Genomic DNA, 25,881 nt, shown 5'->3' with positions numbered 1-25,881 from the left:
CCTAAATGGCCCCCTCAAGGATTGAACTCACAGCCCTGTGTTTAGCAGGCCAATGAGGGGCAGAGTCCTCATAACCCCACCAAGGCTGGGCCCAGAATTCCTGGGGGGCCTCAACCCCCAACCTTGTCATGGTCACTTAGGGCAGGGACTAGGGTGTCCCCACTCTGAGGTGCTCTCTGCACTGGGTGCTTCCCTGGCCCACTGATCATTGCATAGAGTTCAAAGTGAATACAATTTATTAAACAGCAACCAATTAAAAAAATAAGGAAAACATGGGAAAGGTCAAAGGAAAACCCGTCACCCCGTTCTGTGGCACAGGGACAGCACAACCAGCCAGATCTGGAAAGTAAAGACAGTTCAGTCTGCTCCTCACATATCCCAGGCCCCTGCCCAGGCCCTGGCTGTGCTGCAGGGATGCTGCAGGTCAGATACTTGCTCTGGTTGTGGCCACATGCCCTCAAGCTCTAGGTGGCAGGACCCTTCTTCCCAGCATCAGCCCCCCCGGTTGGGATTACGATCCCCCTCCAAGTCTGACCTGGAAGTCCTCTTGGCTGGAGGCATCTCCCTGTGCTGAACCTGCTGCCCAGAGTCCCCCTCACTCTCTCCAGCTGCTCCCTGCACCCGGCTCCAGTGTGCTCCAGTCCAGCTCCACTCTGCCTCAGCACTGATGATGATGCTCTGCCTCCAGCTCCCTGGGCTGCTTCTCTGGCCTCTCTGGCTCTGGTTGCTGCAGCTCTGCTCCCAACACAGGTCTGCTCTCTGGGCTGCTTCTCTGGCTTTTGTTAGTGCAGCTCTGCTCCCCAGCTCAGATCAGGCTCCTGCTTTCTCCTGAGCTCGACCCCACTCTGTGACCCAGACAGCTCCAGCTCGCATGGAGGACAGGGGCTCCTGACTTCCTCATTAGCCTGCCTGCCCTGTCAATCAGGCTGACCTGGAGCATTGGCCTCTCCTCATTGTCCCTGATTTTCCATTGACCCTCAGTCTCTGGGTCCTGATTTCCCATTGACCCTTCCCCTTTCTTTTGGCACTGGGAGCTAGCCAACCAAACCCCCCCATTGAGTTTTAGTAAGGAGCCAACAGTTGCCTTACATTAGGTTAGACAGCTGTACAAGATGCCTAGACTGAGGGAAGGCAGCACTAGAAGGAGTTTGAGGCCACTTTCCTGTCACACTGTTAATACTCCTAATGACATAGGGTGCTTTCTGACTGCCTCACTGGGTGTGGTGGGTGAGAGCAGAGATGCATCTTCTAGATTTGAAGGCTGGAAGCGACCATTGACTTGCTGTGTAGCCCAGGCCTGAGAACACCACTCAATGATTGCTACATCACACTATGATCTGGACTAGAGCAAATCTTTGATCTCTTACTTGCTGTGGAGAGGGGTGACTCAACATTCTCCAGGGTCTCACGTTCATTTTCTAGTTTCTGTGGATAAAACCATTGTGAGAATTGATTAAAAGTCAGGGACTGAGGCTCACAAGAATATCCAGGATATCCTGCATGACAAACACACTTTTGGGACACAAGGAAATAAAATAGAGTTGGAGAGAAGGGACACCTCTCACTTCCTGCTAGTTATACTTATTGTGCATCCGCAATAGAAAAATGAATCCTGTACAGAGCTACTAGCCACATCCTTGGCTGTGGTTGGGAACTCCCAGGCTAAGGTTGGAGGTTCGGGGGGGTTGCCTGGTGATGGGACTGGTGCATACAAGGCAAATAGGGACAAATTAGGGTACTTTGAAGACAGTTCGGATGTTAATATAACGTGAAAGGAAGTCTCAGTCTTATGTCCTGTAGAAGCTGCAGGAGGTCATGTGAAAGAAAAGAGAGGTCATGTGGAAACTGCTATATTGCCTCCACATCACCAGAGAATCCCCTTACACAGAGGTGATCCACCCAGGGCCAGGGGTAAGTGTCCCTAAAGACAGCATTGTCCTGGTAGAGCCAAGGACCAGGGTCAGCTGGATTTATTTATTGATTTAATTTAATGTCACTGATTTCAACAAGTTTAAGCACCTCTAAACTACACACAGGGAAAAACAAAGAGCTTGAAGTAAATGGGACCGGAGGGAGCTCAGCATGGCACAGGATCAAGACCTTTTTTGGGACTTTAACTATTCTCCCAAATGTACTATAAGGTAGAGACACAACGTAGAAAGTCACGTCCAGTGAAGGTTTAAATGAAAGGCACATGGTTATTTGAGTACATAGGACAAATATTTGTCCAATTTCACATGTGTTGTGCACATAAAGTATAGCTGCTAGGGTGGTGGTTCTCAACTTGTTTATCATTGTGGGCCCAGATGCAGCTCTCTGTGTTATGTGGGCTGCATCCACACAATATATATAGTACCTGTATGGCTTTGAGCCTATCGCAGGGGCTGCAGCAGTGTGCTGATTGGCCACAGGTTGAGAACCACTACACTAGGGAGACAGGGTGAATGAAAGGCTCTGTCTTTTTACAACTGCAGCTGCTGCCTTCTCCCAGGCCTGCTGCAGGTATTTGCTCCCCTCCTCCCACCGCCGCTGCATGAGGTTGTTGCCCGTCGCTGGAACCCTGTGGGGACCTCTCAGAAGGCTCTAGCCTGTTGCTGGAACCCTGCCCCCGCCCCCGCCCCCCATGCTGGAACACTGCCGCCTCTCCCCCTCTGGGAGCTGGCATCTCTGTTTGTCCCTTTTGCACCACACCCCACTTTTTTTGACAAACGTGGGTATTTCTCCCATTGGCAAGAGCAAACTGATGAAGTCAACAAGAGTAAACGTGACAAATGCTCCTTTTGGGGAAAAAAAAGTTGGGATGGCCAGGACAAGGCTTAAAAAGGGGACTGTCCTGGCCAAAATGGGACGTATGTTCACCCTACCCCTTTTCCTTTAGTTGAGGCCTGAGCTGAGCTCTCCAGTCCTCCAGAGGGTCCTCCAGCACACACAGGGAAGGGAAAACTTGACCATCCTTCTACCCCTAGGCTAAAACACAAGAAGAATCTTGGGGTGTACACCCATAAAGAAAAAAAATGATTGATGCCATTTTTAAATATTACAAAAAAGCAAGAGTGCACAGGTAAAACGAGTCCCCCTTTAATACACAAACATGTGGGCAGCTTGGCTGTCTGCATGGAGTGATTAGAAGTGCAGGTACTTTCCTCCTGGCATATCTTGAGGTAAAATATAATCACAGTTAAAAAAAAAAAAGTCTATAACCCCCACCTAAACCTAGGACCAGGGGCAACTCTAGGTATTTTGCCACCCCAAGCACAGCAGGCAAGATGCCTTTGGCGGCTTGCCTGCGAGAGGTCCCCAGTCCCGCGACTTCAGCAGCAGCCTACAGGAGGTCCGCCGAAGCCGCGGGACCAGCAGATCCTCCGCAGGCATGCCACCGAAGGCAACCTGCCTGCTGCCCTCGTGGCAACCGGCAGAGTGCCCCCCGTGACTTGCCACTCCAGGCACGCGCTTGGCATGCTAGTGCCTGGAGCCGCCCCTGCCTAGGACAATACCTAGGTCTTTGTTGAATCTCCTTTGCCTAAGGCAAAAGAAGAAAAGGCCATGGATCTGTGAGGTGCAACAGAAAAATTAAACCAAAAATGATCAAGACCTGCATCTCACCAAAAAATGTGTATGCTTTCCAAGGGAGCATTTCCAGGGAATACAAGCACCCAAATGATTTTGTTATTGTTTGTTAATCACAGGGAATCGTGGTACAGAGCTGAATTCTAATGGAATAACTGCTCCAAGCAGCAGACGAACCCCACAGCCCGTCCTGGATTTCATTTTAGAGGCCCATGGGCCACCTCAAGGGCTTTTCCTGCGGTAGGCAAACTAGAAGATGTATGCCTCTCGCTAACTGCATCACAATAGTAATTCCTTAGCATTCTGCAGTTGTAGGCCCCAATCCTGGCAGTTGCTCCGTGTGAGAATAGGGTTCTGTGCACATGGAGAAGCTGGCCAAATCAGTGCCCTTGGCTGAACGGTCGGTGCTGCCTTGAACAAGATAGAGCAGATCCCAGAGCCTGGACGATTACAGACTATTTAGAATGTCATAAATATACAAAAGGGAAAACAGACTGATATTTGTAAGTCTATTGATCGCAAAATGGTTAAGTGTAAATCTAGTTTGGTTAAAGAATGAACTTTAGTGCCAAGGAGCCAGATAATCCCTTCCATGGGAATTACTTGCATGAGGGACTGGAAAATCTGTGAAGCACCATTCTCAGAGTTTTCCCAGCATCATTTCTTTTGGAGCATTAGAGACATGTAGTGGATTAGTTCCCAGTGCCTACAGATCTTGGAAATCCAGAGATAACAAGGCTGTCTGCATGAAGGCCTTGTGCTTCTGCATTTTCTTGGCCTTCTGGATCTGCAGTGCCAACAGTTCCCCTGCCATCAGCAGATGCCCCCAAGACTAAAAGAGACTTCCACAGCACAGAGGGAGGAATTGACTTCAAGGTTGATGGGCAAATGATATGTGAACAGCATCCATCCCTGCAGTAAATCACACTTGGCAGCCGACAGACCCTCCATGTTGAGTTATAACACGCCTAGAGCTGGACCAATGACATAGAAATCATTGGGCTGCACGCTGTGGTTGTCAGTGATGACACTGCCGGGATTCGTTGAGCTGGTGCTTGTGGAATTCAGCTTGGTGGCTGGATCATTAGCTTCCCTGATTGCTGTCACGTACTGGTGGGTGAGGTGACAGGAACGCTGATCCAAGGTCTCTGTGTAGCCGACCAGTATCGCTGGGGCCTTCATGACAGCCCTTTGTGCAGCTGCGGCACAACACAGACGATGATGCACGTTGTTGAGGAATGCCGCTGACTAGGTTCAGCGGTGTCCTAGAAGAACTACATCATGCCACTGAAGATGCCATCACTCGGCTAGATGATTATGCACACGCTAAATAAATAATCCCTGCAGTCAAATTCCTCCACTCCCATGGATCTCCAACCCAAACAGCTTCCACTGATGCTGCCATCATGGCCTTAGGCAGGACTCCCTGCAAACCTGTGCCTAGAGGATGTGCCGAGGAGGGAGGCATGCCAGGTGTGGTAGAGGGCAGGGCCACTGAGTAGAGTGCTTCAGAGATTCTGTATGGCACTGTAGCCCACAGGCTTTTGGGGAGGGGTTGCTCCACTTGCATTGGGAACCACACTGGACCCCAAAGCAATCCATAGTCAGGAGGGCACAAAGATGTCTAAAAGCCAACTTAGCCCCTTGCTGCCCTTGGGATGCACCCGTTTGTGTTGCTTTGCTGAATGATAGTGACATTGAAATTTTTATTTCATAGGCAACTTAAGCTTTGTTTAGTTAACCAACTATTACTTTGACATTATGGGATGGTAATCACTCTATCATTATTTTCACCCTTAAATTTGTTTTTAAGGTTCATATAACATTAATATTATAAAATTATTTTCTTCTCTGAAAATAATTATAATTATGATACTCTAATGCTGCACACTGTTTGGCTTCTCATTATAGGAAAAAGATAATGAGTTGGATGCCGAACCCTTCTTGTGTTTTGGTTGAAGTACAGTCACAGAATCGTAGAAATTTAGGACTGGATGGGACGTCAATAGCTCATTTAGTCCAGTCCCCTACATTGAGGCAGGACTAAGTATTATCTAGACCATCCCTGACAGATATTTCTCTAGTTGTTCTTAATCTCCAATGTTTCAAAGCTTAACTATCCTTCCAGTTATGAAGTTATTCCTAATGTCTATTCTATATCTCCCTTGCTGCAGTCTAAACTCATCACTTCTTGTCCTATCCTCAGTGGATAAAAAGAACAATTTATCACCGTCCTTTTCATAACAGCCCTGTACATACTTGAAGACTGTGATCATGTCCCCCTTCAGTTGTCTTTTCTCCAGACTAAACAACGCTTTTTTTCAATCTTTCCTCAAAATTCATGTTTTCCAGAACTGTAATAATTTTTGTTGCTCTCTTCTGGATTTTCTCCAATTTGTCCACATCTTTCCCAAAGTGTGGTGCCCAGAACTGAACACAGTACTCCAGTTGATGCTTTATTGGTGCTGAGTAGAGTGGAAGAATGATTTCTTGTGTCTTGCTTACAACACGCCTGCTAATGTATCTCAGAATTATGTTCAATTTTCTTGCAACGATATTACGTTGTTGACTCATATTTAGTTTGTGATCCACTATAACCCTCAGATCCTTTTCTGCAGTACTCCTTCCTAGACACCTGTTTCTCATTTTGTATTTGTGCAATTGATTATTCCTTCCAAAGTGTAATATTCTGCATTTGTCCTTCTTGAACTTCATCCTATTTATTTCAGATAATTTCTTCAGTTTGTCAAGATTAATTTTTAATTCTAATTTTGTCCTCCAAAGTGCTTGCAACCCCTCCCAGCTTGGTGTTGTCTGCAAACTTTATAACTCTACTGTCTATCCCATTATCCAAATCATTTATGAAGGTATTGAATAGAACCAGATGTAAGACAGCTATCTGTGGGATCTCACTTGATACTCCCTTCCATCTTGACTGTGAGCCATTGATAACTATTCTCCGACCACAGTTTCCCAACAAGTTGTGCATCCATGTTACAGTAGGATTGTCTAAGGCTATATAGCCCCCGTTTGCTTACGAGAAGGTCATGTGAGACAGTAGAAATAACTCACATCTACTGCTTCCCCAGCTATAAGGCTTGTTATCTTGTCAAGGGAGACTATTAAGTTAGTTTGACACCAATTTCTTGACAAATGCACATCTTAGGGACCACATGGGTCTCAAACCCTGATCCCCAGGGCTTGTTAAAGCTAGGTAGTCCCAATCTGCCACCTAGTGGTATGCTAGTAGCTTCTAGAATAGTAGCTGAACTGATTGGAGAAACCATGCAGATCCTGATTAGTCCCCAGCCTATATTTAACCCAAGCACAGGAACAGGAAGTTGGCCGTGCAGCTGTGTTCTCCCTGCTTTAGGGCTGCTTCCCCTTTGATTCCTGCTCTTTGTGCCTGCTGCTGATCATCTAGTAACCTGACCCTGCCTTCTGATACCTGACTCTCTGTTTGCCTTCTGGCCTGTCTCAGATGCTAGCCCCTTGGTATTGGACTTGGCCTAACTTTTGATTCCTACTCTGACCACTGTGTTGATTGCCTATGTCCTGGTTGTGACATCATGTTGACTGTTGCTTATTATCTTCTAGGTGCTTATAAATTGATTGCTTGACTGTTTGTTCCAGTCCTGTTGTAGCGTTTCTTTTTTATCTTTAAGGCGTTTCAATTGTTTGCCATTGCCTCTGATGGTGTCCCATTCAAAGTCTTACTATTGTGCAAAGCTAAACAATTGAGCCTTGCATTGTATCACCAGCCAGAGTAGGCCAAGTGACAAATCCCCCTTGCCCAAAAAGGCCATTTCCCCTGCTGTCTGATTTCTACTCCAAGTCTATAAAGCAGACTTTTAAGGTAAATACATTATTCCTTCAATATTACCCATACACACATCTCACAAAGATTCTCACTCTTGACAAATTACCAGCCTTGTGTAGATCCCTTCCATGTTCCTCTCTGTGGGTAAGTGCCCTGTAAGAGATGTGTGAGGTGAGTGAGTTTCTCAGGCCTGTGGTGACAGCTGTTTGTGAAGATATGGGGGCCCTTTGCCAAGGGGTGCTGGTGTCACAGTGAGACTGGGGTGGCTGACAGTATGGTGCAGGTCACTGAGGCTGGTGGGGCAGGTAACACTCACTGGGCTAGGGGGCAGGCGGTGCCGGGATGGGGCAGGGGCAGGTACATGTCAGCCTCCAGCACTCAGGCTGCGCCAGGGCCGGCAGCCTCTTCACCTCAGGGTGTCCCCTGCTTGCCTGGGGGCCACTCCTCCTCTCAATCTCCCCAGCTGCGGCTGCCCAGGATGACGCGGAGCGGGGGACGCCGCTGCAGAGGAAACGCAAGGGGCCAGGTTCAGCTGGGGCCCCGCACCTGCTGGCCGAGAGCAGCAGGAACAGGGCACCACTCGGGGGGAGCCGGGAGGCCTGAGCCCAGGGCGGTGGCAGCTTCCACAGCAGCAGGGGCAGGCGGGGAGCGTAGCCCTCCATGGTGCAGGAGAGGCCGCGCTGCTCTGCTGCTGTTTCCCAGCCCTGCTGGGAGGCACCTACTACAGCCGCTGCCCCCTGCCACCCATGGAGCCGGAGCGCAGGGCCTGGGGCACAGCCCCGCATGCCACTCACTGATAAGGGCCAGGCTGCGGCTTCCTGCTCATCGCCACAACGCAAGGCCAGGAGTGAACCTAGCCCCCGGCCAGCGCCCCCGGCCAGCACCCCCTGCTGCCCCTCCCCTGCTCCCCCTGGTGGCCTCTGCTCCCCCCGCTCAGCTCCACATCACTTTCATGGTAGGTTTATCATAGGTCCATATTTTCCCAGACATTTTTACATATTTAAAAATTCTTCCTGAATGGTGATTTAAGAACTAAAAAGCTGGACATGTCCAGAAAAATGTGGACCTATGGTAACCCTATCCTCATTGAGTAATGATCCTACTTTGTCATAGATCCATAGAATATCAGGGTTGGAAGGGACCTCAGGAGATCATCTAGTCCAACCCCTTGCTCAAAGCAGAACCAATCCCTTGGTCATCTTCTTGTTTCTAATGGATTTATAAATATTTTCTTGTTACCCTTTATGTCCCTAACTAGTTTAATCTTGTTTTGTGCCTTGGCCTTTTTAATTTTGTCTTTACATGCTTATGGCGTTTTTTTCATGTTCATCCTTTGTAAGTTGACCTACTTTGGTATAAATTTTTTTTGAGTTTCAGGTCACTGAAGATCTGCTGGTTGGGAAGTATGGTAAAAGACCCCTCCCCCCAGTTTATCTTTCCTACATGTTGGGATAGTTTGCATTTTGTGCCCTTAATAATGTCCTTTTAGAAAAGTACCAACTCTCCTGAACTTTTTTTTTCACCTAGCCTGCTTCCCATGGGATCTTAAACCTAACAATTCTCTGACTTGGCTAAAGCCTGCCTTCTTGAAGTCCATTGTCTTTATTCTGCTGTTTTCCCTTCTACCATTCCTTAGAATCATGAACTCTATCACTTCATGATCACTTTCACCCCAACTGACTTCCACCTTTAAATTTTCAACTAGTTCCTCCTTATTTGTCAGAATCAAATCTAGAAAAGCCTTTCTTCTAGTCCAGGGGTTTTCTCAAACTTGTTTACTGGTGACCCCTCTCACATTGCAAGCCTCTGAGTGCGACCCCCCCTTTATAAATTAAACATACTTTTTTTTATATATTTAACACTATTGTAAATGCTGGAGGCAAAGCAGGGTTTGGGGTGGAGGCTGACAGCTCACGACCCACCATGTAATAACCTCACGACCCCCAGTTTGAGAACCCCTGCCCTAGTCACTTTCTATACCTTCTGTAATAAAAAGCTGCTCCAGGCATTCTAAGGACTGGTTGGATAATCTGTGCCCTGCTGTACTTTCCTAACAGATGTCTGGGTAGCTGAAGTCCCCCACCATCACCAAGTCCTGTGATTTGCATGATTTTTTAGTTAATAGCTATAATTATCATTGTTATAATAATGATAGTTAATATAATTATTTGAAATTTTACAAAAATATGAATGATACATTGTTATCTTACCTTCTCCAGGAGCTTGAGTTTCAGTCGGGCCATGTGATCTACCATGGAAGAGTCTGTCATTGTGGCAAATTTTCAAAGTAATAGGTAGGTAGATGTGGATTACACAGCTAAACTAGGGAGACAGCTTTTATTTTCAGTTATTTTTGTCCTTAAGGATCTTCAAAGAAGCATTCCATTAAAAAGTCTCCTCAGTATGAGTGGGTGACAATAGAAGACAATATACATATTAAAAAAAAAAATTCCCAGGCTCAAATGAATGACTAAGGGCAACACAGATATTCCAAGCACAGCTTCCTTTGCTATTTCTTATTGCAATCCCTTGTGCTGGGGATAGGTCACGGTCACTGCAATGTTGCTCAGCTTGAAATTGTCACTTCTTTCTTAAATGTTGCTAGCCTTTGCCTCAAAGCGTCACTAAGCCCAGCCCTGTGTGTTGCTAGAATGCTCTTATGACTAGCTCTGAGTACAGACCATGTAGCCTGGTTGCTAAGTTTGTAGTGCCTGTCTACAATCTAAACAACTTATCTCCAGACTTATATGACTTGCATACCGTATACTGAACTACCAGCACATCAAGTCGAGACAAAAGCAAACTGGACAAAACTATTTGTGGTTTCATAACATGAGGCCAGTGTCGGGGGACCAGATTGCATACATGAGTAAAGGTGGCAGTGCTGTTGTAGCTGTATCGGTCCCATGATATGAGAGAGACAAGGTGGGTGAGGTAATATATTTTATTGGACCAACTTCTGGTGGTGAGAGAGACAAGCTTACACAGAGCTTGGGAGGAGCGGGTGGCTTTAAGCCACCTTCACACCTGTGACATTATTGACATAAACTGGGTCCTTATAGATCATTGTTGCAACCAAGGTCCTATAGTGGCACCAAATCTGGTATAAAGGAGGTCAAATAAGGTGTCTAACACAAGGTTATGGTTTGCTGGTTATGATTATGGTGTCTATATATGTGTATCATTTTTTAGTTGAAGTTATGAATATTGGCTCTATACTGTCTGTATTTCAAACTTATGCTATGCTTCTGGGTGATACCCCAGACAAGTTGGTGTTTGCTTTGCCTAGCCTGCTTGATGGCCCATTGAGGACCATCAGCTATACAACTGACCCATTGAGAGAAGGCAGAGATGCCTTGTGACTCAGCAAAGTATGCAGGGACTTGCCCATGTGACTCCAGACTCCATTTTGCTGTAATTTTCACAGTAAGAACAAAGAGGTGTTCTTACACCTGGAAAAGACTATAAAAGGCTGATGCCTCATCTCCATCTTGTCTTCAATCCTGCTTCTTACCTCTGGAGGGACTTTGCTACTAATGGAAGCTCTACACAAAGGACTGATGACCCATCCCAGCTGGGGATGGACTCTAGAGACTTGATTTGAACCTGCAGTTTATTCTATCACTGCTACAAACCTAAACCAAGAACTTTGCCATTACTGTATGTAATTGATTCCATTTAACCAATTCTTGCTCTCATCTATGTCTTCTTGCTTTATGAATAAACCTTTAGACTTTAGATTCTAAAGGACTGGCAACAGCGTGATTTGTGGGTAAGATCTGATTTGTATATTGACCAGGATCTGGGGCTTGGTCCTTTGCAATCAAGAAAACATTTTTTCCTTTACTGGGGTATTGGTTTTCATAGCCATTTGTTCCCATAACAAGTGGCACTGGTGGTGATACTGGGAAACTGGAGTGCCTAAGGGAAATGCTTGTGTGACTTGTGGTTAGCCAGTGGGGCAAAACCAAAGTCCTCTCTGTCTGGCTGGTTTGGTTTGCCTTAGAGGTGGAAAAACCCCAGCGTTGGGCTGTAACTGCCCTGCTTTAAGCAATTTGTCCTGAATTGGCACTCTCAGTTGGGTCCCACCACGACCAGCATTGTTACCTCACTAATACTGATCCTCCCTGTAGAGTTGTTGGCATAAGTTAGAGCAGTCCAGGGGCTGGACCTACTCATGTAAGTAAAGTTAAGCATGAGTGTAAGTTGTTGCAGGATCAGGGTCTAAGTGAGGTTGTGATGATGATGTATGCTGTGCATACCAAGTCTGCTGCTCCAAGGGATGTTTGAGGGCCTGTTCCAGGGCCCACAGATGGCATTCAGGGGCACAATCCATGGGTCCCCAAGGAGTGTTCAGGGATTCATTCTGGTGACCTGAGATTATTCCGGGCCTGGCCCATTGTCTGTAGGGGGTGTTCAGGGCCCCTCCATGTCCCAAGGAGCCCACTCAGTTTGCTCCAAGGGGCCATCCCAGCATCTCATGGAGCATTCAAGGGGTGTTGAAGGGTCACTCCTGCAGCTCCCAGTGTCTGTCCCTGGACCTACAGGTAGTGGACAGGAGTCTGTCACAGTGTCCCCAGTAATTATGCTGCTGGTTGTTCAGAGGTTCCCAGCAGGTCATCAGCAGGCCATGTCAAGGCCCTCAGGGGGTGTTCAGAGGGCCACTCTACCATCAACAAGGCAGGGCAGTCTCTACCATGATGTAACCATTGCAAGGACATCAATTGCATGAAACTGTTGTCTCTATTTCCTCTGCATAATTCAGTGGGCCTGCTTCTCTTTTTATAGCAGTGTAAATCAGGAATAACATAATTCATAGATTTTAAGGCCAGAAGGGATCCTTAGATCATCTAATCTGCCCTCCTGTATAACACAGGCCATAGAATTTCAACCACTTAGCCCTATACGGAGCCCAATAACGTGACTAACATTCTCGGCCAATGGGAGCTGTGGGAAGTGGCGTGGGCTGCAAGGACATGCTGGCCGCTGCTTCCTGTGGCTCCCATTGGCTGGGAACAGCAGACCGCAGCCACAGGGAGCTGCAGGCAGCCGTGTCTGCGGATGGTCAATGTAGACCAACTGTCTCACGGTCCGCCAGCAGATTACCCTGACGGGCCACAGATTGCCCACCACTGTTCCAGCCACTATACCTCTCTCAGCTAGGTTCAAGAGCCCTTTAGTATCTGTATTCTCTCCCTGAGAAGGTACTTATGCACTATGATCAGGTCACCTTCTTTTTGATAAGCTAAACAGCTAAATGCTAAAAGTCTCTCAGTGTAAGGCAGGATTTCCAGCCTTCAAATCACTTTAGTGGCTATTTTCTGCACCATCTTTAATTTTTCAACATCCTTTTAAAAATGTGGACACCAGAATAAACACCAGTATCAGTCTTAACAATATTCTTTCTTCCTAGATGTATGACCTTGTATTTGACTTCATTAATACATTTTGTTTGAATGAGCTCATCTTACTAAATAATCTCAACTTCTCTGCATGATGGTTCTTATTTTCCATTCAGACAATCTTAAAATTAGTGGATAACATAATCAGCAGTGATTTTTATATTTACTTCCAGATTGCTGATAAAAATATTAAAGAGCATTGGGTCTAGAACAGATTCTTCCTGAACCGCATTACAAACACCCATGTTTGTTAATGAATAAGGCTACATTTTAGTCACTAGTATCTTTAGTAAAAGTCATGGACAGGTCACGGGCAATAAACAAAAATTCATGGCCAGTGACCTGTCCATGACTTTTACTATATACCCCTGACTAAATCTTGGGGTTCCGGTGGGGCATGGCCCTGGGGGTGCCATGGGGGTAGGCTGGGGTGTGGCCCCAGGGGCACTGCAGGTGCTGGTTGGGGCAGTTGGCAGGGCTGGTAGGCTCTCTACCTGACTCTGCACCTGCCCAGCAGTGTCATCCCCCTCCCTCAGCTCGGAGGCATAGCCAGGCAGCTCTGTGTGGTGCCTCCATCCCAAGTGCTGGCTCCACAGCTCTCATTGGCTGGGAACCACAGCCAAGGGGAGCTGCAGGGGTGGCGCCTACAGGTGGAGGTAGCGTGCAGAGCTGTCTGGCCACGCCTCTGCCTAGGAGCTGAGAGATGTCGCTGCTTCTGGGGAGCCCCCCAAGGTAAGCGTTGTGTGGAGCCCTCACCCCTCCTGTGCCCCAGCCTTGAGCCCCCTCCCACACCCAAACTCCTGCTGCTGTTGTTGTTGTTGAGGGGGAGGGCACGCTGTGGACTGAGACTGCCCCAGCAGTGCCTGGTGTGGCTGGCCTGGGGGCTGCCCAAGCAGCCCCTGGGCCAGCTGCTGAAGAAGTCCTGGAGGCCCTGGAAAGTCATGAAATCTATGACAAACTTGCAGCCTTAATAATGATTCCCCATTGACAACTACTTTTTTTGAGATCTCAGTCACTTATTTACCAATTTTAACAAGTGCTTTATTGATGTTGTACAGGGCTAGATTTTTGTTTTAAATTAGACAGATGTAAAACCAAGGATGGTAAGGGGAGGATCGAGCACAGATGTCTAAACAGCACCATTATTTTGGATAGAACTGTATGTACCTGTTCACTCTGACATAGATACTGCTTCTAGCATGAGATGAGATATTCTGAAGCCACACGTGGTTTTTCTGTCCAAAAAGTGTTGCAGCCATGTACTAGGGCTACTTGGAGATGAGGCAAACCTCTTGTCCCAGGGACTGCAACTAACCAATGCCATATCATAGTTAGGATGTGGTTAACGAGGCTGTACAGTTGTGGAAGTCTTCTACCATAGAAATCTATAGTTGCTTGCAAATTGCAGTGTCTTTGACATTTGTAGCACACAGGGCCTGTGTAATAACATACTATTGGCTGGGTATATCAGTTTTCCAGGGGTGAGCAAACTACAGCCTGTGAGCTGTTTTAAGCCAGCTCGCAAGCTGCACTAGGTGGCTCAGCCCTGCTCCGGCTGGGGCGCTGGAGTAGGGGCCGCATCACACAGCTCTGCCCCGCTCCAGCCAGGGTGCAGGGCCGGGGACTGCACCATGCGGCTCCCAGAAGCCGTGGCATGGTCCCACTCCAGCTCCTACATGCTCCAATGGGAGCTACAGGGGCAGTGCCTGCGGATAGGGGATCGTGCAGGGCCGCCAAGCCACACCTCCGTGTAGGAGCCAGAGAAGGGACATACTTCAAGCGGCTCCCAGAAGCAGTGGCAAGTGCTGCTCAGAGCCTGCACCCCCTGAGCCTCTCCCTATGCCCCTACCCCAGCCCTGATCCCCCTCCCAAACTCCTTGATTCCAGCCCAGAGCTCCCTCCTGCACCCCAAACCTCTCATCCCCATTCCAGAGCCCTCTCCCCCCCCGCCAGAACCTGCACCCCTTCCTGTACCCGATACCCCTCCAGCTCTCTGAACCATTCAATCCCAGGCCAGAACATCCTCCTACACCCCTCGAACTCCTCATCCCCAGGCCCACCGCCAATCCCACACCCCAACCCCAGTTTTGTGAGATTCATGACCCACCATACAATTTCTATTCCCCAATGTGGCCCTCGGGCCAAAAAGTTTGCCCACCCCTGCAGTATTCTCACATACTCCTGAGTCCCAGTCCAGCACCTTCCACTGTAGGCTGATTTTGCTGTGAACCTCTACCTCCTGTCACAGGAAAGTTACAAAAGTACTCTTATAACATTCTCAGCACTGCCAAAGAAGTTGATTTTACATTAACTACCAAAAAGCTTCATGAGACCCATTTGTTTATAAACAAATTATTATATTTTGTATTTTCTTTGCAGCAAATGCATTAATTACTACAGCTAAGGATTTCTTGCTGGTGGCTTCTCATATGGGGCAGTAGTTTAGGTGGTTGCTTGGACGCTCAAACACATTAATATATGCTGTTGAATAGTTCATGTCAACGGTCACAAAAGAGAGAATAGAAAAATAAATACACACCTCATACCATGCTATTTTGTGGGGCAAACAGGAACTGCAATGTTTTCTCTTGGCTCATTCACAGCTCACTGATTAAATAAATTCTAGCCACTGGAAACAATAGCCTAAAATTCTTTCAGATTCACCCAGCTGATCCCTAATGGTAGGGCAATCACAGAGGTGCAACAGAGCAGAATTTGGCCCTCTGTGTGTGTATATATATATATATATATAGAGAGAGAGAGAGATAGTTTCCCTGTCTTTTCCTATATTCAATACACTAGCAATTTGCTGTTTGTTTTGACCTAGATCAAAACAGCATATAGGAAAGAGAGCAGATTACTGAATTATTGGACTAATACCCCCCACCCTACGGTATTTGACACTAAACACAAGAATGAAAGGAATGGCAGGACCCCTTTATGCCCATCCCCGCTTCTGCTGTTCTACCTGGCACAATACTCACAAGTGTCTACCCTCATATGAGGGCTTCCATGGACTTCAGTTAGATTACCCAAGTACCTAAGAGCTTTGCCAAATCTAGTAATAGTGCTATCCATACTGATATCTCTGTCTCTGTACACACAATGAATTCAACCTCTTTTAATGTTTATCAAATTAATGAATGCAAGCAAATCATGGAACAGTTATTGCTCCTCCACATTTCTGTGTCCTCAGCCATCAGCCCTCAGTTTCATGCAGAAAACACAGTAGAGGAATAACAACACTTCATGAGGAAGAAGAATAAAATAGACGCAGTGCTAGTAGTGAAGTACTAGAACAAAAATACAATAAATAAATAAAATAAACCAATGGATATGCTTCCTGCTTCATTCAATCAAAATGTACATTTTCTCCCTGAGCTAAGTTCATAATGAAATTATGAGCTCAAAATCAGTTATGACTAGAGTTTTTATGTACATATCTTTATATTCTGATTTTTAAAAAACAGGATGTTCTGTCTAAATTTATTATTTACTATTCCTATGAGATTAATGCCTAAAGACCCCAACAGAAATCACAGCCCCATTGTGCTAGGTGCTGTACAAACCCATAAGAGACAGTCGTTGCCACAAAGAGAGTACAGCCTAATGCCCTGATTGTGCAGATATTTATGCATATGCTTAATTTTATGTGCTGTGAATAGCCCATTGAAGTCAATGGGATTACTCACATTTTAAAAACTAAATACTTGCATAAATCTTAGCAGAATTGGGCTCTAAAGATTCTAAACAACATGTGGGAAGTTAAAGAGAGACGGAGAGAAAAGTGACTTGTCCAAGGTCACACAGCAGAGCAGTGGCAAAGTCGGTAAAAGAACAGAGGTCTTGCAGATACCAGATCTGTACCCTATGCACTACAGCGGTACTTCTCAACCTTTTCAGGTGGCAAAAAAAAAAGAAAAACAAACAAAAAACCTACAACATTGAAAAATATATCAATGATAGCAAAATGCTAAGTCTGTGTAAGTGTGTTTTGAGAGGTAGAGGTGGGTGCCTGAAATTAAAATGAGCTGGGGAAGCAAGATTTTCTTTGCATTAGATCGTAATAACATTTTCAGTGCCTTCTGACCCTCCCACCTGAGGACAGACACTGTTCTGTACTGGAAGTGCTGCCTTTCAGCTAAGCCCTGTGGGGACTCCTACTTTCCAACCGTTGTTAAACAACAGTTCTCAGTTGCTAGTTACAACGTGCCTTTCAGTGACTATCAAAAAGGAAGACCATCTCACCCCTGCCAAGTGCTGGGAAAGGAACACAACAGCTGCATTTTAAAATTAACAGTAGGTCTGCACCACTACAGCCAGCACATGCCTCGGCAATGCTCCCTCACAGCCTAGGCAAGGCTGATGGTGGCCGGCCCCAGCCAGAATAGGGGGCAGCTGGAGTAGGGTGGGGGAGCCAGGGCCTTGAGGGAGCAGGGGGGAGAGAACAGAGGGTTCATAGTGCTAGAAGTGCTATCCCTGTGAGGTCCAGGCCCTGACGGGGAGGACAGGGGATTAGGGGGTGGCACAGTACTAGGAACCTCCTCCCCATTTAGGGCAACCACCTGCCCCCTATTTTAAGGGATGTGCCTTGATCATTTTAAATATTAAAGTGAAGTTTATGATAATTGCACTGGATACTTGAGAGGAAAACCCCTGACATGCGAAGGGAAAGGGGGTCTCCCGAAAATGTCACTTCGAATACAGGGCCAGCCCCTGTTATCAGGTGGGACTCCCTGTAGTTCCCTCCAGCAAAGCTGGTTACCGGGGGGAGGGGAGTTTCCATGGAGCTAGGAGCCCCCTCCCTGTGGGGGCGGGGCCGGAGCTAGGAACTCCTCCTGCCCTCCTCGGGAGCACGCAGCCCACGCTCGCCCTGCCCCGCCCCCATAGGGAGGGACTAATGCGAAGCGCCTCACGCCCTGGCCCTGTGGGCGGACACCTCTTCACGATCCTAGCTCCTGACTGGCTGGTTCGATTTCCCCGGGGCCGAGGCCTCCACTCGTGATTGGCTGACAGTGACGAGGGGCGGGACCTAGCCTGCAGCCATTTGAACTGACCATCCACGCCGCCGTAGCGCCGCGGTGGGAGGAGCTTCATCATTGGCGCTTCCGTTGGCGGGGGCGGCAGCTGCAGGGGAAGGAGAATACCAGCCCCTCTGTCAATCCCAATAATCCGTCAGTGCGAATGGACAGTGACATGCACACCGCATTCCCACCGCTTCCCCGCCCATAGCCCCCTCGTGCCCAGCGCCACCCTCCCCGCCCATAGCCCCCCCAGTGCCCAGCACCACCCCGCCCCACTTACAGCCCCCACAGTATCAGCCCCTCCCCGCCCATAGCCCCCCAGTGCCCAGCACCACCCGTCCCGGCCCCGCTCACAGCCCCCCGAGTACCCAGCAGCTCCCTGCCCACAGCCCACCCAGTGCCCAGCGCCACCCACCCCGCCCACAGGCCCCACTGCCCAGTCCCCCCAGTGCCGCCCCGCCCACAGCCCCCCACTGCCCAGTCCCCCCAGCGCCCCCCGCCAACAGACCCTCCCGGTACCCACTGCCCAGGGCCCCCGCGAGACCCATTCCCCGCTGGGAGGTGGGTGACAGTGTCCGCAGGGCAGCGCAGCAGGAGAACCTCGACATCAGCCGGAGGGTGGGGGGGCTGCCTGGGCCAACCCGGCCGATCCCCACGCGGAGCTCCCGCCCTGGCCTGGGGCGGAGCGCGGGGCGGGGCTACGGTCCCAACGCGGCCCTTCCCTGAGCGTGGGCTTGGCGGGCGCCATTGTAAGGGCAATAGCGGCCGTGAGGCGCGGCGGAGCCCCCGCCTCCCGACGGGCGAGTGCCCCGTTCTTCGGGCTCACGCCTCTCGGCCGCCCCGACCCTCCTCCGACCCCAGCCATGGACGAGGAGAGGAGGAGGAAGCTGGAGGCCGGTAGAGCCAAGGTGATACTAGAGCTCCCCTCCCCCGCTCCTGGGGGGCTGGGCCTGTTGGGTCCGATTCCCGGGGCGGGGGGGAGAGTGGGGTAAGGTGGGTCGGTGAGGGGCTGGGCTCCTGTGTGTTCCCCAGCCTGGGGGCGGGGAGCGTGGGTGGGCAGCGGGGCCCCGCGCTCTTTTTCCAGCCCTGCTGCTGCTTTGCTCTGTGACCCTGGGCTGCTTTCCCGGCCGTCAGTCCCCCCCCACCCCGGTGTGCTGTGTGGGGTAGAGTCCTGACGGCGCCACTGCGGCAGGCTGAGGCCGGGATGGGGCTGTGGGCTGTTCAGTGTCGGTTCTGTGTGACATGGTAACAGCCCTGATCGGAGGCGTAACTCTCCAGGTGACCGTTAACGGCGTGAGCTGAGGGGTCACAGCTGGGATCAGAAATGGGCACAGTACTTCACACACAAAAGCAAGGCTGTTGCCCTGAGAAACGTGTAGCCAGTCCTGCAGTGAGCTCTGTGCAGAAATATCCCTTGTGGGGGCGGTCATACAACCCTCAGTTTGGGGATCTAAAACACCAGCGTCAATGCACATGAAAATGTGGGGTTTGTTTATGGATTGGCCCTGGATTCTGATTGCCTTTCACTTTCCTATAAATAGCAAACTGTGGATAACTGGGTGAAAACTGAAGAGGGAATGCAGTGGATATTGAGTTGCACCAGTGTATAAATCAATGAATGTTGCACGTGTGCACATTTTACCTACTTAAGTGTAACTATGTCAAAATGATTAATTTTATATATAGTCAATGAGGATTCTCCTGAATTCCAGCTGGAAGTATCTACAATGCTTGTCTTGCTGAATGTTATGCCTGATGCAGGGATATTGGGAAACAATCTACCTTGGAAATCAACATAAAAGTTACACTCAAGGTTGGGAATTTTGTTACCAACCAATTTTTTCATTTGGCTCACTTAAAATTTGCTGCTTTGGTTTAACATTTTAATCTTAAATGCAGGTTCTAAATGGTTTCAGTGTAAGAAAATTAATTGTTTCAGAAGCTGTGTAACTGGAGCAGTGAAAGTCTTAATTTGGTGGCTTTGGAGGGTTCCCGGGGATTAGAGAGATCAGAGTTCAGAATAGTGGTATGAACCCAAAATATTTAAGCAACAGAAAATGTAACTCATAACTGATAAACTCTAGTGGCATGTCAGGGTCAGTGTAATGATGATTCTTTTTTAATACGCAGACTTCATTTGCTTGGAAGTAGATTGATACTTGAGAAGTTGCGATTACAATTATAGGTAGTGGGAAACATTTTTTTTTTTCATTCCAGTCTTAGGACAGAGTAAATGTTTACTCAAATATACAAGGTTAGTATTGTTATGGTGAGTGGAACCTCCCATGTGTTTAGAAATGTACAGCATCAAGGCCCGAGAATGTAAGCTTTTCACTGCAGTTACTGTTGTCTTTCTCTTGAACAGTGCTGGGCACCTTGTTGGTACCTAACAAACAAATAGCACTATTTGGAAAAAAAAAATCACATGTGCTTTACATTGATAAAACCTGATCACTGTCATAAATGTTGATATGACCAGTCACTGTATCATTTATGCCCAAGGTTTCTTTTGTTTTTCTGGACTGTTTTTGGTCTACAAGTAGAGAAATAAGATGTTGAAATGACGACCGCAGCCACTGTGATCCAGCACATAGACACTAGACTGGGAATCTAGTTGTGGGTTGGCTCTCAAACTGGTCTTAAATTATTAAATTTGATGTATTGTGATTTGGTATCAGCGGCTGTAGCTCTTTAGCCAGTGAGAATATGAAATTCTAATTTGACAGTTTTAACTTTGTATTTCAGAATCAGAGAGACATGGTGGGTGAGGTAATATCTTTTATTGGACAAACATCTGTTGGTGAAAGGACTAACTTTCAAGCTACCCAGAGTTTTTCTTTCAGAAGGAGGCATTTTGACAAAGGGAGTTTATATTTAATTTTTTTTTTTTACATGAGAGAGTAAAAATGATAGTCATCATTAGTCCCTCACACATGAACAATTCCATCATATACATTGCAAGAAATAAAAGTTGATTCTTTTGAATCACTGTGGATAAAATCTAGAAAAAAAATCACTTCAATATCAGTTTTATCTTTTTACCATTACTTACATGTAGATCTGACCTATGACTTGACCTAACACTCTTGTATGTTTCACTTGGCTACATTATACAGAGCATAGTACATGAGGTGTGAGCAGGATTTTGTTTAAAATTTCCTTCTATTAAGCCCTCTACTAGTACAGTATTTAGCTATAGTAAGAAAAATGTGGTATTCTAGTATAAGAAGCAAACTGTTCCCACCTGTTGGACAGCTGTCACTTTGCCATCTCCAAATCATTGGGGGCTTATATTATAGTTAAAGCTCCATGCTGTGCCAGTGTTGCATTTTAGAGTTCTTTAGCTTAGTTTTAAATTTTTAGCTTTTGTAGGCTAATTAGTTACATTACACTACATAAAAATTCAAAAGTAGGTAAAAAGCAGAGCTACTGTTATCTCTCTAATTACTCAGGTGAAATATTTTATTGCATTTAATATTTGTCACCCTTCCCCTGTCTCTCATTCTGAGGAAGTTTAATATCCTGATGTTCTGAACCTAAAAGAAACATTAACTAGGTTTCTGGAATCATATCTGTGGGTCAAATATGGGCCTTATTCCTGAAAGTTCTGTGTGAGAAGAGCATTGTAGACTTCCATTAACATCAATGGGGCCCCGCATGGGAGTCTGCCAAGATGGAACAACTTGCATGATTCAAACCATGGTTAGAAGAAGAGCAATATTGCCAACCCTGAACATGCAAAAATCTTGTCAGCCCTCCCTGCCTTTCCTGAAGTCATGAGATTGGGTTAAAAATTGTGAGATTTAAAAAATAAATTTGAGTTATTTATTTGCCTTCTGGTGTTTGTGCCTTTTAGGATTCATATTTTCAAACTTTTCTCTGCATCCATGTGAGGTAGAAACTTTAAATAAATGGAGAGAGAGATGAGGTTCTCACATAGTCACATTACTCCAGGAGCTGGCATATCATGGAAAATGCCAACTATTATGAGACCTGCAATGAAATTATATGAATAAGTTACTCTACTCCCTGCAGATGTTAAAAAGGACCAGAAATATTCCATTATGTTTTTGGTTGTCTCTTGGGGATTTCTAATTTTCCATAGAACAATGTGAGGAAAAAATCTACTTTGTATCAACCAATGCCTGTATCAGAGAGAGTGATTTTAAAATACCAACAGTAAGGAATTGCAATACACTACTTGTAAAATATCCTCCTTTTTATTAGGCCTTTATGTCTAAGATATGTTTACAAAAACAAGCAAAAAGAACAGGAGTACTCCTGTTCTTTTTGCGGATACAGACTAACACTGTTGCTACTCTGAAACCTGTAATATCTTAGGCAGTTTATCTGTATCTAGCCATCACCACCATAGATCCTACAAATTCTCAAGAAAATGTCCAAGATATTTTCCATTTAATAATGACGTGAAATCAGAACAAAAGAAGGAATTGTCCGAGTTCAAGAGTAGTTACACTTGATCCATCTCTTGTTGAGCAGTCTGAGAAAGTAATATAGTGGAATTCAGTCATGGCTGAGTTATTAGGGCAGTGTAACTTACAAAGGAATTAAGAATATAACAAGAATGGACATACTGGGTCAGACCAGAGGTTCATGGCCAATACCAAGTGCCTCAGAAGGAATGAACAGAAAATCATAGAATCCAGGGTTGGAAGGGACTTCAGGAGGTCATCTAGTCCAATCCCCTGCTCAAAACAGGGCCAATCCCTAGACAGATTTTTACCCCAGATCCCTAGATGGCCTCCTCAAGGATTAGACTCTCAACTCTGGGTTTAGCAGGCCAGTGCTCAAACCACTGAGCTATCCCTCCATTCCCTGTTGCTCATTCCCAGCTTCTAGCAAACAGAGGCTAGGGACACCATCCTTCTCCATCCTGGCTAATAGCCATTGAGGGACCTATCCTCCATGAATTTCTCTAGTTATTTTTTGAAGCTTATTATAGTCTTGGCCTTCACAACATCTGCGGCAAAGAATTGCACAGATTGACTGTGCGTTGTGTGAAGAAATACTTCCTTTTGTTTGTTTTAAACCTGCTGCATATTAATTTCATTTGGTGACCCCTAGTTCTTCTGTTATGTTATCCAACCTTGATAGTCTATGATTCTACGAAGGTGATGTGTCACACATCCCCTCCATATTGGTGCACGTAACAAAATTGATTCCACACATGGGTGGGAAAAATTAGAGAGAACACTGCTCTAGAGCCCTTTTTAATTGGCATCATATTAGTGATGTAATTAGATATAATTGGTATCACATTAGCTCTCCTTCAGTCATTTGGTACAGAAGCTGATTGAAATGATAGGTTACAGACTACGGGTAGTAGTTCTGCAATTTCACATTTGAGTTTCTTCAGAACTCTTGGGTAAATACCATCTCGTCCTGGTGACTTATTACTGTTTAGTTTATCAGTTTGGTCCAAAAGATCCTCTAATGACACCTCGATCTGAGAGAGTTTCTTAGATTTGTCACCTAAAACGAATGGCTCAGGATTGAGACTCTCCCTCACATCCTCGGTCGTGAAGACCGATGCAAAAAATTCATTTAGTTTCTCAATGGCCTTATCGTTGAGTGCTCCTTCAGCATCTCCATCGTTCAGTGGCCCCACTGATGGTTTAGCAGGCTTTCTGCTTCTCATGTACTTAAATTTTTCTGCTATTACTTTTTGAGTCTTTAGCTAGCTGTTTTTCACATTCTTTTTTGGCCTTCCTAATTATATTTTTACATTTCATTTCCCAGAATTTATGCTCCTTTCTATTTTCCTCACTAGGATTTAACTTTTCATTTTTTAAAGAGTGCCTTTTTGTCTCTTACTGCTTCTTTTACTTTGTTTAGCCACAGTGGCAGTTTTTTGGTTTCTTACTATGTTTTTTAATTTGGGTAAACATTTAATTTGAGCCTTTATTATGGTGTCTTTAAAAAGTTTTCACCCAGCTTGCAGGGATTTAACTTTTAGCACTGTACCTTTTAATTTTTGTTTCACTGACTTCCTCATTTTTGTGTAGTCCCCCTTTCTGAAATTAAATGCTACATTGTTGAGCTGCTGTGGTGTTTTTCCTGCCATAGGGATGTTAAATTTAATTATAGTATGGTTACTATTACCAAGCAGCGGAGCTATATTCACCTCCTGGGCCAGATCCTGTGCTCCACTTAGGACTAAATCAAGAATTGTCTCTCCTCTTGAGGGTTCCAGGACTAGCTGCTTCAAGAAGCAGTCATTTAAGGTGTCAAGAAACATTGTCTCTGCATCCCATCCCCAGTCAATATGGGGATAGTTGAATTCCCCCTTTCATATTTTAATAGCCTCTCTAATCTCTCTGAGCATTTCCCAGTCACTATCACCATCCTAGTCAGGTGGTCGGTAATATCCCTGCTTCTATATTCTTATTATTCAAACATGGAATTACTCTTCATAGAGAGTTTATGGTACAGTTTGGTTCATTTAAGATTTTTACTTCGAGTCTACCCTTTTTTTCACATACAGTGCCACTCCCCCCACCAGCATGACCTGTTCTGTCCTTCCAATATATTTTGTACCCTAGTATTACTGTGTCTCATTGATTATCCTCATTCCACTAAATTTCTGTGATGTCTGTTATATCAATATCCTTGTTTAATAGGAGGCATTCTAGTTCACCCATCTTATTATTTAGACTCCTGGTATTAATATATAAGCACTTTAAAAACTTATCACTTTTTAGGTGTCAGCCATTACATAATGTAATTGAATGGTACTTTTTTTTCATTTGACTGTTTCTCATCAGATCCTACCTGTATCTTATCATCTTCTGTCCTCTCCTCCTTACTTGGACATAGAGAATCTCCATTAATTGATCCTCCCATAAGGGATGTCTCTGTCCAAACCATGTGCTCCACTGCACCTGTCGGCTCACCCTCAGCCCTTAGTTTAAAAACTGCTCAACAATCTCTTTAAATTAATGTGCCAGCAATCTGGTTCAATTTTGGTTTAGGTGGAGCCCATCCTTCCTGTATAGGCTCCCCTTTCCCAAAAGTTTCCCCTTTTCTTAATGAATCTAAACCCCTCCTCCCCACACCATCGTCTCATCCACACATTGAAACCCTGCGGTTCTGCCTGTTCAACTGCCTCTGCGTTGAACTGGAAACATTTCAGAGAATGCTATCATGGAGATCCTGGACTTCAATTTCTTACCTTGCAGCCTAAATTTGGCCTCTAGGACCTCTCTTCTATCCTTCCCTATGTCACTTTTACCTACATGTACCACGACCACCAGCTGTTCCACAGCAGTATGCATAAGTCTATCTACATGTTATCGCAAACCTAGCTATCTATGTTTTTAATGATCGAAGTGCCTATTACTAATACCTGTCTCTTCCTAATAACTGGAGTTCCCTCTCGGGGAGTGGGATACCACAACATCATCTGGAAGGAGGGTCCCTACTATGGTATCGTTTCCCTCTGCTCCAGTTCGATGTTCTCCATCCTTCACAACAGCACAGAGGCTGTCAGTCCGGGAATAGGACTGTTCTACTGTGTATCGGAAAGTCTCAAGCATAGTACTTTCATCACTGAAGACGCCAATCAGTGTCCTGAGGCAAAAAGTCACAGAGTTTGTAAAATGTCTACTCAACTTTCATTTTGTATTGGTAGACTCAACCTCAAAATCTATTTTCTGCAGGTCAGTCCCGCTCCCTGCTTTTTAACTACAGTTATATTTGTAGGATATCTAAACATTCTTTCCTGAAGGTAATTATTTTCATAGTCTTCACACGATAGACTGGCTTTTCAGAGTGCAGAGCAGGCTCCTTTACCCAATTCATACAAAGCTGGTTATATTTCAAGTGTAAGTCTGGAAAGCTGTCTGTCTGAGAGGCTGCAGTTGCAGTAGACAGGGATGGTTGCAGTGTCATTCCTACATATTCACAGAAGATGCCTGCAAAAAGTTAGTACAATGCCAGGCTATAGTCACTTCTCTGCATATACTGCCCACTTCTGTTCCACCTACATCCCACTCTAGTAAGAGAAGAGTTTTAGGTAGTATTGAGCTATGCTAAAGGGGAAAGAGGA

The 25,881-nt window shown here is 46.1% G+C and overlaps 2 protein-coding genes across 5 annotated transcripts in view; one reads left to right on the top strand and one right to left on the bottom strand.

Annotated features, from left to right (window-relative positions):
- C10H21orf58 (chromosome 10 C21orf58 homolog) overlaps positions 1 to 11,073 on the bottom strand; it is a 32,653-nt gene extending 21,580 nt beyond the window's left edge. For 3 of the 4 annotated variants that reach the window (XM_050916573.1, XM_050916571.1, XM_050916572.1), the window contains exons 1-2: positions 9,598 to 11,073; positions 1,368 to 1,425 (exon numbers count right to left, since the gene is read on the bottom strand). In XM_050916573.1, coding sequence (XP_050772530.1) covers positions 1,368 to 1,425; positions 9,598 to 9,657 — 118 coding nt within the window. In that variant the 5' untranslated portion in view covers positions 9,658 to 11,073. Of the gene's footprint in view, positions 1 to 1,367; positions 1,426 to 7,493; positions 7,541 to 9,597 lie in introns of all 4 variants that reach the window. The other variant, XM_050916574.1, reaches the window with a different exon arrangement.
- Positions 11,074 to 18,556: 7,483 nt separating this feature from the next.
- Positions 18,557 to 25,881, top strand: part of LOC127030068 (uncharacterized) — a 45,162-nt gene continuing 37,837 nt past the window's right edge. The window contains exon 1 of the mRNA XM_050915976.1: positions 18,557 to 18,721. The gene's annotated coding sequence lies outside the window, so the exon portion shown is untranslated. The remainder of the gene's footprint in view (positions 18,722 to 25,881) is intronic.

The sequence above is a fragment of the Gopherus flavomarginatus genome, chromosome 10 (assembly GCF_025201925.1).
Source record: "Gopherus flavomarginatus isolate rGopFla2 chromosome 10, rGopFla2.mat.asm, whole genome shotgun sequence".
Taxonomy (NCBI): domain Eukaryota; kingdom Metazoa; phylum Chordata; order Testudines; family Testudinidae; genus Gopherus; species Gopherus flavomarginatus.
Note: the sequence above shows the minus strand (reverse complement) of the source record. Positions and strands in the feature narration are given on the sequence as shown.